This window comes from Heterodontus francisci, chromosome 48 (assembly GCF_036365525.1).
Source record: "Heterodontus francisci isolate sHetFra1 chromosome 48, sHetFra1.hap1, whole genome shotgun sequence".
NCBI classification, from domain to species: domain Eukaryota; kingdom Metazoa; phylum Chordata; class Chondrichthyes; order Heterodontiformes; family Heterodontidae; genus Heterodontus; species Heterodontus francisci.
The window spans coordinates 1,119,873-1,132,020 of record NC_090418.1 but is presented as its reverse complement, the minus strand read 5'-3'; the positions used below and the strand labels follow the sequence as shown (position 1 = coordinate 1,132,020).

Sequence of the window (12,148 nt, the reverse complement as noted above, 5' to 3'; positions counted from 1 at the left end):
CTTGTCAAAGGTGGAAAACACAAACACTTTTAAACTGTATCATGCAGACTAAGAATATGAATTAGATTTATTTCTAAGTTTATCATTATACTGAAGCAATAGTCTACTGCAACAAACTAGTGTTACAAATACAAATCAACTCAGCTCACCTGTGTCTAAATGTTTTTTAATTCTTTCATGAGATGTGAGCATCACTGGCAAGGCCAACATTTTTTGCTCATTCCTAACTGCCCTTGAGAAACACATTTCTTTCAGTCCAATTACCTACAACTCCCTTAGAGGACCCTGACCTTTTTGTAGACATCCTGATATGATGCTTGGATTAGAATGAGATGATATTTCTGCTCTAAGTATCTGTCAATTACAGAGTGATTTGAAAGTTTGGCTTTGAATTGAAACATTACACTAAAGGTTACAGGAGAAGTGTCCACATATATTCCCCTCCCGTGCTGTGCAATTTGACCGAGTTGAGCTTCCATATCCACTCCTTGGAAACCACAGACTTCCACCTCTGTACTTCCACCTGTCTCTGCCCCATCTGAAACTCATCCATGCCTTTGTTACCTCTAGACTTGACTATTCCAAAGCTCTTCTGACTAGCCTTCCATGTTCAACCCTCATCAAAAACTCTGCTGCCCATCTCCAAACTCGCACCAAGTCCCTTTCACCAATTCACCCATCACCCACCTAAACACACTGACATAAACTTGCTCCTGGTCTGGTAACAGCCTCAATTTTAAAATTCTGATCTGTGTTTTCAAATCCCTCCCTGGCCTCTCCCCTCCCTATCTCTGTAACCTCCTCCAGCCCCTACAACCCTCCTTATCTCTGTAACCTCCTCCAGCCCCTACAACCCTCCCTATCTCTGTAAACTCCTCCAGCCCCTACAATCCTCCGAGATCTCTGCACTCCTCCAATTCTAGCCTCTTGACCATCCCTGATTTTAATCGCTCCACCATTGGCAACCGTGCCTTCAGCTGCCTGGGGCCCTAAGCTCTGGAATTCCCCCCCTAAACCTCTCCGCCTCTCTCTCTCCTCCTTTAAGATGCTCCTTAAACCCTACCTCTTTGATGAAGCTTTTGGTCACCTGTCCTAATATCTCCTAATGTGGCTCAGTGTTAAACTTTGTCTGATTTTGCTGCTATGAAGAGCGTTGGGACATTTTACTAGCTTAAAGGCGCTATGTAAATGCAAGTTGTTGTTGTCAATAGGTCTCCGAATGGAGAGCTGCCATTCAAACTAACTTGGAGAAGCAATGATGGAAAATACTTCTGTCCCATGTTCCACCTTGCCTGCTTTATCCAGGACATACGAAAGCTTTGAACAATAATTGAGAATTAAACTCTTCCACTGGAGATACCCTAGCAGTGAAATTCTTTCTGTGGCAGATTGGAATTGGGGAATGAAATTCCCTCCATCTTTCAAAGCACCAATAGTTCGATTAGCTTGAGTTCAAAGGTCACTGGGTTGTTGACCCCGATGTTACACAATGGTATCAAAAGTTATGGAACTAAGGTGGGTGGATGGAGTTAAGATACAGATCAGCTGCGATCTAATTGAATGAAGGAACAGACTCGAGGGGCTGAATGGCCTCCTCCTGTTGCCCTATTCCAATGACTGAAGTCCTTCTGTTAGATATATACAGCTACCTTTGGAGCAATGGCAGAGGGAAACTTAGATACAGAAGTTCTCAGGTTTGAAGCAAGAAAAGGGTACACTTCTGTCAGCTGGGGATGGGATCGTTTCTCTCTCTCTACCCTATCAAACCCTTCAATCATCTTAAATACCCCGATTAATTCACCCCTCTTCTATACTCGAGAGAATACAAGCCCAGTCTGTGCAACGTTGTAATTTAACCCTTTCAGCCCCAGTATCTTTCCGGTAAATCTGCCCTGCACCCCCTCCAAGGCCAATATATCCTTCCTGAGGTGCAGAGCACGGAACTGAACAGTTACTGCAGATTGGGGTCTGACCAGAGCTTTATACAAGTGTAATATCACTCCCGCACATTCAAATTCTCACTACAGCAACCTGCGGTGTTACATTGCCTGAAGGCACAGTGGGCGGCACAGTGGTGCAGTGGTTAGCACCGCAGCCTCACAGCTCCAGCGACCCGGGTTCAATTCTGGGTACTGCCTGTGTGGAGTTTGCAAGTTCTCCCTGTGACCGCGTGGGTTTCCGCCGGGTGCTCTGGTTTCCTCCCACAGCCAAAGACTTGCAGGTTGATAGGTAAATTGGCCACCTAGTGTAGGTGGTAGGGGAATATAGGGACAGGTGGGGATGTGGTAGGGAATATGGGATTAGTGTAGGATTAGTATAAATGGGTGGTTGTTGGTCGGCACAGACTCGGTGGGCCGAAGGGCCTGTTTCAGTGCTGTATCTCTAAATAAATAAATAAAAATAAATTAGCGAACTGATTGGACGTAAAGGATTCATTCCGTTGTTTCTTTCACACCAGACGATGGGAAGATTTACAGCCTGACAATCAATGAGACCCAACTCGACCAGCCGAGATCCTACACCGTCCAGCTTTCCACACGCAAAATCACCAAGTGTCTTCCTCACATCAGTATCTCGGAGATGCACTCGAACCAAAGCAGTTCTCTGTACATCACAGGTAACTGAGCGATACACAGGGGTGGAATCCGCAGTGATTGCTAGATTAGGAGCAGAGTGTGAGGTCAGGAGTCTAAAACACAGCTGAGGAGGAAGCACCTCGACCTACTCTTGGGTGTATCCCAGAGTGAGCTCAGTACAGGCCCAGGAGCCGGGTTTGGGGTGTGGTATAGGCAGGAAGGAAATACAAACCATGAGAGAGGGAAGAGATGAATCTGAGGGATAACTGGCTGCCTTTAATCCAATAACAGCTTTCCCTTGCTTCAGTGGGGTAGCATTCTCACCTCTGAATCACAGGATTGCGGGTTCAAGCCCCACTCCACAGACTTAAACATAAAATCCAGGCTGACATTCCCAGTGCAGTACTGAGGGAGTGCCGCACTGTCGGAGGGTCAGTACTGAGGGAGTGCCGCACTGTCGGAGGGTCAGTACTGAGGGATCACCGCACTGTCGGAGGGTCAGTACTGAGGGAGTGCTGCACTGTCTGAGGGTCAGTACTGAGGGAGTGCTGCACTGTCGGAGGGTCAGTACTGAGGGAGTGCTGCACTGTCGGAGGGTCAGTACTGAGGAATGCCGCACTGTCTGAGGGTCAGTACTGAGGGATCGCCGCACTGTCGGAGGGTCAGTACTGAGGGAGTGCTGCACTGTCGGAGGGTCAGTACTGAGGGAGTGCTGCACTGTTGGAGGGTCAGTACTGAGGGAGTGCTGCACTGTTGGAGGGTCAGTACTGAGGGAGTGCTGCACTGTTGGAGGGTCAGTACTGAGGGAGTGCTGCACTGTTGGAGGGTCAGTACTGAGGGAGTGCTGCACTGTTGGAGGGTCAGTACTGAGGGAGTGCTGCACTGTTGGAGGGTCAGTACTGAGGGAGTGCTGCACTGTCGGAGGGTCAGTACTGAGGGAGTGCTGCACTGTTGGAGGGTCAGTACTGAGGGAGTGCTGCACTGTTGGAGGGTCAGTACTGAGGGAGTGCTGCACTGTTGGAGGGTCAGTACTGAGGGAGTGCTGCACTGTTGGAGGGTCAGTACTGAGGGAGCGCTGCACTGTTGGAGGGTCAGTACTGAGGGAGTGCTGCACTGTCAGAGGGTCAGTACTGAGGGAGCGCCGCACTGTCGGAGGGTCAGTACTGAGGGATCGCCGCACTGTCGGAGGGTCAGTACTGAGGGAGCGCCGCACTGTCGGAGGGTCAGTACTGAGGGAGCGCCGCACTGTCGGAGGGTCAGTACTGAGGGATCGCCGCACTGTCGGAGGGTCAGTACTGAGGGAGTGCTGCACTGTTGGAGGGTCAGTACTGAGGGAGCGCCGCACTGTCGGAGGGTCAGTACTGAGGGAGCGCCGCACTGTCGGAGGGTCAGTACTGAGGGATCGCCGCACTGTTGGAGGGTCAGTACTGAGGGAGCGCCGCACTGTCGCAAAGGGATGTTTTATAAAGGTCTAACAAAATGCCCATTAGTGTCGCCAGTTGTAGCAACATTAGAAGTGGTTTATGTTGATGTCACACTCACGTTCATCAAAATCTCTACTGCTAAACGGCCAAATCGTCTGTGTGTGGAAGGAGAGATGAAACATCAAATATTGAGTGGATTAGTTATGGTAAACCCCTAATATGTTTTAAACTAGAACAGCAGAAATTCATACTCATGAAAATTAAATTTAGATCCAAACCAGGAGCAAAGAGTGATAAGTATTTAGAATATGCTGATGGGCAAGAGCACTGCAGATACAACCAATCAGAGCAGACACAACTCAGCTGGATACTGGGTGAATCTTGCACAGTCCTCAGGACATCTCATAGCATTTTGAAGCAATGCTTTAATTTGGAAATGTAATAATCATTGATGACCATTGGCCAGGCCTTTTCTCCTCTTGACCTCTCATTATATTCTGGACTTTGTGTTGCAGATTCTGGAGCTGTTTATCTGGAAGTTCACACTGCTGGTGTTTATCGAGATCTCTTTGGGACTCTTCACGCCTTTGATCCATTTGACCAACAGATCCCACTTGCCCTGGCACTTTCCTCCAAGGTAAAGACCTTACCTCCAACTTCACCATAGATCATCATCAGAATAATCCCACATTGTTTATATAAAACCTTACCTTCATCGACCCCATTGTCAAATCCATCTCGCTCGCCCCTCTCCCCATCTCGCTCGCCCCTCTCCCCGTCTCGCTCACCCCTCTCCCAGGGTTGTAGCAGGGTTGTAGTGGTGGGTGATTTTAACTTCCCCTATATTGACTGGGACTCACTTAGTGCTAGGGGTTTCGATGGGGCAGAATTTGTAAAGGAGCATCCAGGAGGGCTTCTTGAAACAATATGTAGATAGTCCAACTAGGGATGGGGCCGTACTGGACGTGATAATGGGGAATGAGCCCGGCCGGGTGGTCGAAGTTTCAGTAGGGGAGCATTTCGGGAACAGTGACCATTATTCCATATGTTTTAAGGTACTTGTGGATAAGGATAAGAGTAGTCCTCGGATGAAGGTGCTAAATTGGGGGAAGGCTAATTATAACAATATTAGGCAGGAACTGAAGAATTTAGATTGGGGGCGGCTGTTTGAGGGTAAATCAACATCTGACCTGTGGGAGTCTTTCAAATGTCAGTTGATTAGAATCCAGGACCAGCATGTTCCTGTGAGGAAGAAGGATAAGTTTGACAAGTTTCGGGAACCTTGGATAACGCGGGATATTGTGAGCCTAGTCAAAAAGAAAAAGGAAGCATTCATAAGGGCTGGAAGGCTAGGAACAGACGAATCCCTTGAGGAATATAAAGACAGTAGGAAGGAACTTAAGCAAGGAGTCAGGAGGGCTAAAAGGGGTCATGAAAAGTCATTGGCAAACAGGATTAAGGAGAATCCCAAGGCTTTTTATACATATATAAAGAGCAAGAGGGTAACCAGGGAAAGGGTTGGCCCACTCAAGGACAGAGAAGGGAATCTATATGTGGAGCCAGAAGAAATGGGCAAGTTACTAAATGAGTACTTTGCATCAGTATTCACCAAAGAGAAGGACTTGGTGGATGATGAGCCTAGGGAAGGGAGTGTAGATAGTCTCAGTCATCTCATTATCGAAAAGAGGAGGTGTTGGGTGTCTTGCAAAGCATTAAGGTAGATAAGTCCTCAGGGCCTGATGGGATCTACCCCAGAATACTGAGGGAGGCAAGGGAAGAAATTGCTGGGGCCTTGACAGAAATCTTTGCATCCTCATTGGCTACAGGTGAGGTCCCAGAGGACTGGAGAATAGCCAATGTTGTTCCTTTGTTTAAGAAGGGTAGCAAGGATAATCCAGGAAATTATAGGCCGGTGAGCCTTACGTCAGTGGTAGGGAAATTAATAGAGAGGATTCTTCGGGACAGGATTTACTCCCATTTGGAAACAAATGAACTTATTAGCGAGATGCAGCATGGTTTTGTGAAGGGGAGGTCGTGTCTCACTAATTTGATTCAATTTTTTGAGGAAGTGACAAAGATGATTGATGAAGGAAGGGCGGTGGATGTTGTCTATATGGAGTTCAGTAAAGCCTTTGACAAGGTCCCTCATGGCAGACTGGTGCAAAAGGTGAAGTCACACGGGATCAGAGGTGAGCTGGCAAGATGGATACAGAACTGGCTCAGTCACAGAAGTCAGAGGGTAGCAGTGGAAGGGTGCTTTTCTGAATGGAGGGATGTGACTAGTGGTGTCCCGCAGGGATCAGTGCTGGGACCTTTGCTGTTTGTAGTATATATAAATGATTTGGAGGAAAATGTAGCTGGTCTGATTAGTAAGTTTGCAGACGACACAAAGGTTGGTGGAGTTGCGGATAATGATGAGGATTGTCAGAGGATACAGCAGGATATAGATCGGTTGGAGACTTGGGCGGAGAAATGGCAGATGGAGTTTAATCCGGACAAATGTGAGGTAATGCATTTTGGAAGATCTAATGCAGGTGGGAGGTATACAGTAAATGGCAGAACCCTTAGGAGTATTGACAGGCAGAGAGATCTGGGCGTACAGGTCCACAGGTCACTGAAAGTGGCAACGCAGGTGGATAAGGTAGTCAAGAAGGCATACGGCATGCTTGCCTTCATCGGTCGGGGCATAGAGTATAAAAATTGGCAAGTCATGCTGCAGCTGTACAGAACTTTAGTTAGGCCACACTTAGAATATTGCGTGCAATTCTGGTCGCCACACTACCAGAAGGACGTGGAGGCTTTGGAGAGGGTACAGAAGAGGTTTACCAGGATGTTGCCTGGTCTGGAGGGCATTAGCTTTGAGGAGAGGTTGGATAAACACGGATTGTTTTCACTGGAACGGCGGAGGTGGAGGGGCGACATGATAGAGGTTTACAAAGTTATGAGCGGCATGGACAGAGTGGATAGTCAGAAGCTTTTTCCCAGGGTGGAAGAGTCAGTTACTAGGGGACATAGGTTTAAGGTGAGAGGGGCAAAGTTTAGAGGGGATGTGCGAGGCAAGTTCTTTACACAGAGGGCGGTGAGTGCCTGGAACTTGCTACCGGGGGAGGTGGTGGAAGCATATACGATAGTGACGTTTAAGAAGCATCTTGACAAATACATGAATAGGATGGGAATAGAGGGATACGGACCCCGGAAGTGCAGAAGGTTTTAGTTTAGGCAGGCATCAAGTTCGGCGCAGGCTTGGAGGGCCGAATGGCCTGTTCCTGTGCTGTACTGTTCTTTGTTCTTTGTCTCACTCGCCCCTCTCCCCATCTCGCACATGCCTCAGTCTCCCCGAGCACAATTCCAATGTCTTGCTGTTATTGTTTTTTTCCCAATATTCCTCCCTCCTCTTCAGTAGGTTCTGATCTTGCGTGGGTTTCGTCCCACCTCCATTATTTTCTGTCTGGCCTATAGTGGCACACAAGGAGGCCACTCTGCCCATCGTGTCTGCTCCTATGTAAAACAAACCACCCAGCCCAATCCCATTTTCCAGCACTAGGTCCATATCCCTGGAGGTTGCGGAATTTCAGGTGCACATCCAGACACCTTTTAAATGTGATGAGGTTTTCAGCCTCTATCACCCTTTCAGGAAGTGAGTTCCAGATCCCGACCATCCTCTGGGTGAAGAACTTTTTCCTCACCTCTCCTCTAATCCTTCTACCAATCACTTTAAATCTATGCCCCTAGTTACTGACCCTTCTACTAAGGGAAATCGCTCCTTCCCGTCCAGTCTTCCCTTCCAACCCGGCCAATTACCGTCCCATCAGCCTACTCTCTATCATCAGTAAAGTGATGGAAGGTGTCATCAACAGTGCCATCAAGCGGCACTTGCCTAGCAATAACCTGCTCAGTGGCGCTCAGTTTGGGTTCCGCCAGGACCACTCAGCTCCTGACCTCATTACAGCCTCGGTTCAAACATGGACAAAAGAGCTGAACTCAAGAGGTGAGGTGAGAGTGACTGCCCTTGACATCACAGCAGCATTTGACCGGGTATGGCATCAAGGAGCCCTAGCAAAACTTGAGTCAATGGGAATCAGGAGGAAAACTCTCCGCTGGTTGGAGTCATACCCAGCACAAAGGAAGATGGTTGTGGTTGTTGGAGGTCAATCATCTGAGCTCCAAGACATCACTGCAGGAGTTCCTCAGGGTAGTGTCCTAGGCCCAACCATCTTCAGCTGCTTCATCAATGACCTTCCTTCAATCATCAGGTCAGAAGTGGGGATGTTCATTGATGATTGCACAATGTTCAGCACCATTTGCCACTTCTCAAATACTGAAGCAGTCCATGCCGCATTCAGCAAGACCTGGACAATATCCAGGCTTGGGCTGATAAGTGGCAAGTAAAATACACGCCACACAAGTGCCAGGCAATGACCATCTCCAACAAGAGAGAATCTAACCATCTCCCCTTGACATTTAATGGAATTACGATCACTGATCGTACCCACTATCAACATCCTAGGGGTTACCATTGACTAGAAACTGAACTGGAGTAGCCATATAAATACCGTGGCTACAAGAGCAGGTCAGAGTCTAGGAGTCCTGTGGCGAGTAACTCACCTCCTGACTCCCCAAAGCCTGCCCACCATCTACAAGGCACAAGTCAGGAGTGTGATGGAATACTCTCCACTTGCCTGGATGGGTGCAGCTCCAACAACACTCAAGAAGCTCGACACCATCCAGGACAAAGCAGCCTGCTTGTTTGGCACCCCATCTACAAACATTCACTCCCTCCACCACCGACGCACAGTGACAGCAGTGTGTACCATCTACAAGATGCACTGCAGCAATGCACCAAGGCTCCTTAGACAGCACCTTCCAAACCCGCGACCTCTACCAACTAGAAGGACAAGGGCAGCAAATGCATGGGAACGCCACCACCTGCAAGTTCCCCTCCAAGTCACACACCATCCTGACTTGGAACTATATCGCCCGCCGTTCCTTCACTGTCGCTGGGTCAAAATCCTGGAACTCCCTTCCTAACAGCACTGTGGGTCTACCTACCCCACATGGACTGCAGCGGTTCAAGAAGGCAGCTCACCACCACCTTGTCGAGGGCAATTAGGGATGAGCAATAAATACTTACCTAACCAGTGGACACCCACATCCCATGAATGAATAAAAAACTCTACCCAGGCCCCTCACAACCTTGTACACCTCAACCAAATCTGCTCTCAGCCTCCTCTGATTTTGTAGCTTGATGGGCTGTTTGACTGCGTAAGGGCCTCGCTGCCAAGTCCGTTGTATTCCTTGACACCAGTGTTATTGGACAGAGAGTACGAGCGGGAGGCCTAGTAGAGTTGAGCCTTCATTTGCTTGGGGAACTGAGGCCCATTGTAGGTGCCATGTTATCTGATAGAACAGCTAACTCGGCATGGACTCGGCCTGGAACCGGGTATATCCTCTCACTGGTCTGTCTGTGTGGCTTACTTCCCGTCAGAGACCGCCCTGGGCAGTGACCTGCCCGAGATCCTATCTGCCCTCTCCCTGTCAGTTTATTGAGTGCTAACCCCAGGGGTCAATCGGGCCAGGGAAAGGACACAGCCGTGATGTCTCGCCAATGCTGCTCCACTGATCACTGCTGTCAGGAATGTCCTTACAGGTCATCAGTTGCTCTTTGGGATACAACCATCTGGGATTGGTGGATGAATTTGGGCGGATATTCATGCAAGGAAACAACCGATATGGACAGCTGGGAACGGGCGACAAGATTGACCGAGGAGAACCCACTCTGGTACAGTTTGTCTTACCTACAGCCATTTGAGAGCACAGTGTGTATGTTTAGAGTTCACAAAGGATGACAGTTGATTAGTTAGTGGATTAATTCTGTATCTAACCCCGTGCTGTACCTGTCCTGGGGAGTGTTTGATGTGGACAGTGTAGAGGGAGTTTTACTCTGTATCTAACCCCGTGCTGTACCTGTCCTGGGGAGTGTTTGATGGGACAGTGTAGAGGGAGCTTTACTCTGTATCTAACCCTGTGCTGTACCTGTCCTGGGAGTGTTTGATGGGGACAGTGTAGAGGGAGCTTTACTCTGTATCTAACCCCCGTGCTGTACCTGTCCTGGGAGTGTTTGATGGGGACAGTGTAGAGGGAGCTTTACTCTGTATCTAACCCCCGTGCTGTACCTGTCCTGGGGAGTGTTTGATGGGGACAGTGTAGAGTGTAACCTGTGTCGTTCCTTTTAGTAACTTGTGTATCTGTACCCCAGATTACTCTGTTCCTCTGCCCCTTTTAGACAATTATTTTACAAGGAGAATGTGACCTCCTTATTCTACCTCACATTTATCTATACTGAGCTTCATTTACCAAATAAATGCTCATTCTGCAAGGTTCTTCATGTCTTCCTGTATTTTGTCGCAGTTCTCCTCTGTATTAACTACACCTCCCAATTTGGTATCACCTGCAGTTCTTGGAATTGTATTTCCCTTTCCGGAGTCGGGATTGTTTATGTGAATGGTGAGCAACAGTGGACCCAATACTGATCCTTGTTGACTCTACTTCTCACCTTTTTTCAGTCTGAGTGGCCACCATTAACCCCTATTCTGTTTTGTAGCCAGCTTGCTATCCATTCTACTATTTGTCTCCTGACTCCATATGCTCTGACTTTTGTCTTCAGCCTACTATGCAGCACCTTATTGAAGGTTTACTCAAAATGCAGACTGGTGTGTGCGTAGTCCACACTGGGGGTGGGTGGGAGTTGGATCGTCAGAGAGCTCGACTCTGCCTGAGTGTGTGTGGAGGGGAGTCTCGATGGAGGGTCAGATGGCCAGCTGGTCATTGTGTGTTTCATGAGTTGCGGAACTGCGGAGGAAGGGACGCAGCGACTGAATGAATCCTGCTTGACTGAGCGGAGATTTCAGGCAGCGAAGGTGCTGCTTCAGTGATTCATGGAAGTTGTGTTTTGCCTGTCCTGATCGCTGGGGGTCTGTCTGAGCGAGCGAGCGGGTGGTCGGCTGCTCCTTTCCCTTCTTTAAATGCTCATCTTCCGTCTCTCCAGGTGCCGTATCTGAAGAGGCCGGTGGATATCTGGTGCGGATTGAATCATTCCTTGGTGCTCTCCCAAGTCAGCGATTTCAGTAAAGAGGTCCATGGCTGTGGCTGTGGAGCTGGAGGGCGACTGCCAGGGTTCCCAAAAGGCAGTGCTTTCTTCGTCAAGCTATATGTTCAGGTAGGCACTTACACAGGGTCTCCATGAGGAGATTTACTAGACTGGGACGAGGGACTTCAGTTACTGTGGAGAGACTGGAGAAGCTGGGATTGTTCTCCTTAGAGCAGAGAAGGTTAAGGGCAGATTTAATAGAGGCGTTCAGAATCAGGAAGGGTTTTGAGAGTAAAAAAGGAGAAAGTGTTTCCAGTGACAGGAGGGTCAGTAACCAGAGGGACACAGATTGAAGATAATCGGTAAAAGACCCAGAGGGGGAGATGAGGAGAATGTTTTTACACAGTGAGTTGTTGTGATCTGGAACGCGCTGCCTGAAAGGGCAGTGGCAGCAGATTCAATAATAACATTCAAAAGGGAATTGGATAAATAGTGGAAAAGGGAAATTTTGCAGGGCTGTGGGGAAAGAGCAGGGGGGAGTGGGACTGATTGGATAGGTCTTTCAAAGAGCCAGCACAGACACGATGGGCCAAATGGCCTCCTTCTGTGCTGTGTGATTCTGTGAGGTGGAAGATGTTTAAAGTTCTGGCTTCCCAGGAGGTGGAGTGTTTCTGCTATCAGTAGGTACCTGCCCAGGTGACATCAGGAGTGAGAGTCACCTTTTTGTGCAACTCCATGGCACTAACGAGAGTTAACTGCACAGGGGCAGTTGGCAAATGAGCTGGTGTCTCAGGTAACAGAGACTCGACTCTGATGTTTGTCTGAGAGTTTGAAGTGATGTTTCCAGCTCTGAATGGTACCTGAGCTTGTATTAGCCTAACTGAGTGACCAACTGACCCACTGACCTAGCTGACCCGCCACCACCCCCCCCCCCCCCCGTCAATGTCTGTATGTGTCAGCCATGGTTCAGTGGGCAGCATTCCCATCTCGGAGTCAGAAGGTTGTGGGTTCAAGTCCCACTCCAGAGACTTGAGCAAAAATTCAGGATGACACCCAGTTCC

At 48.7% G+C, this 12,148-nt stretch overlaps 1 protein-coding gene across 7 annotated transcripts in view; it reads left to right on the top strand.

The window, feature by feature from the left end:
- Nucleotides 1-12,148, top strand: part of LOC137357548 (F-box only protein 24-like) — a 43,613-nt gene that overhangs the window by 29,253 nt on the left and 2,212 nt on the right. For all 7 annotated transcript variants that reach the window (XM_068023962.1, XM_068023958.1, XM_068023964.1 and 4 more), the window contains 4 exons: nt 2,459-2,617; nt 4,516-4,637; nt 9,648-9,779; nt 11,046-11,216. In XM_068023962.1, the coding sequence (XP_067880063.1) occupies nt 2,459-2,617; nt 4,516-4,637; nt 9,648-9,779; nt 11,046-11,216 (584 nt within the window). The remainder of the gene's footprint in view (nt 1-2,458; nt 2,618-4,515; nt 4,638-9,647; nt 9,780-11,045; nt 11,217-12,148) is intronic.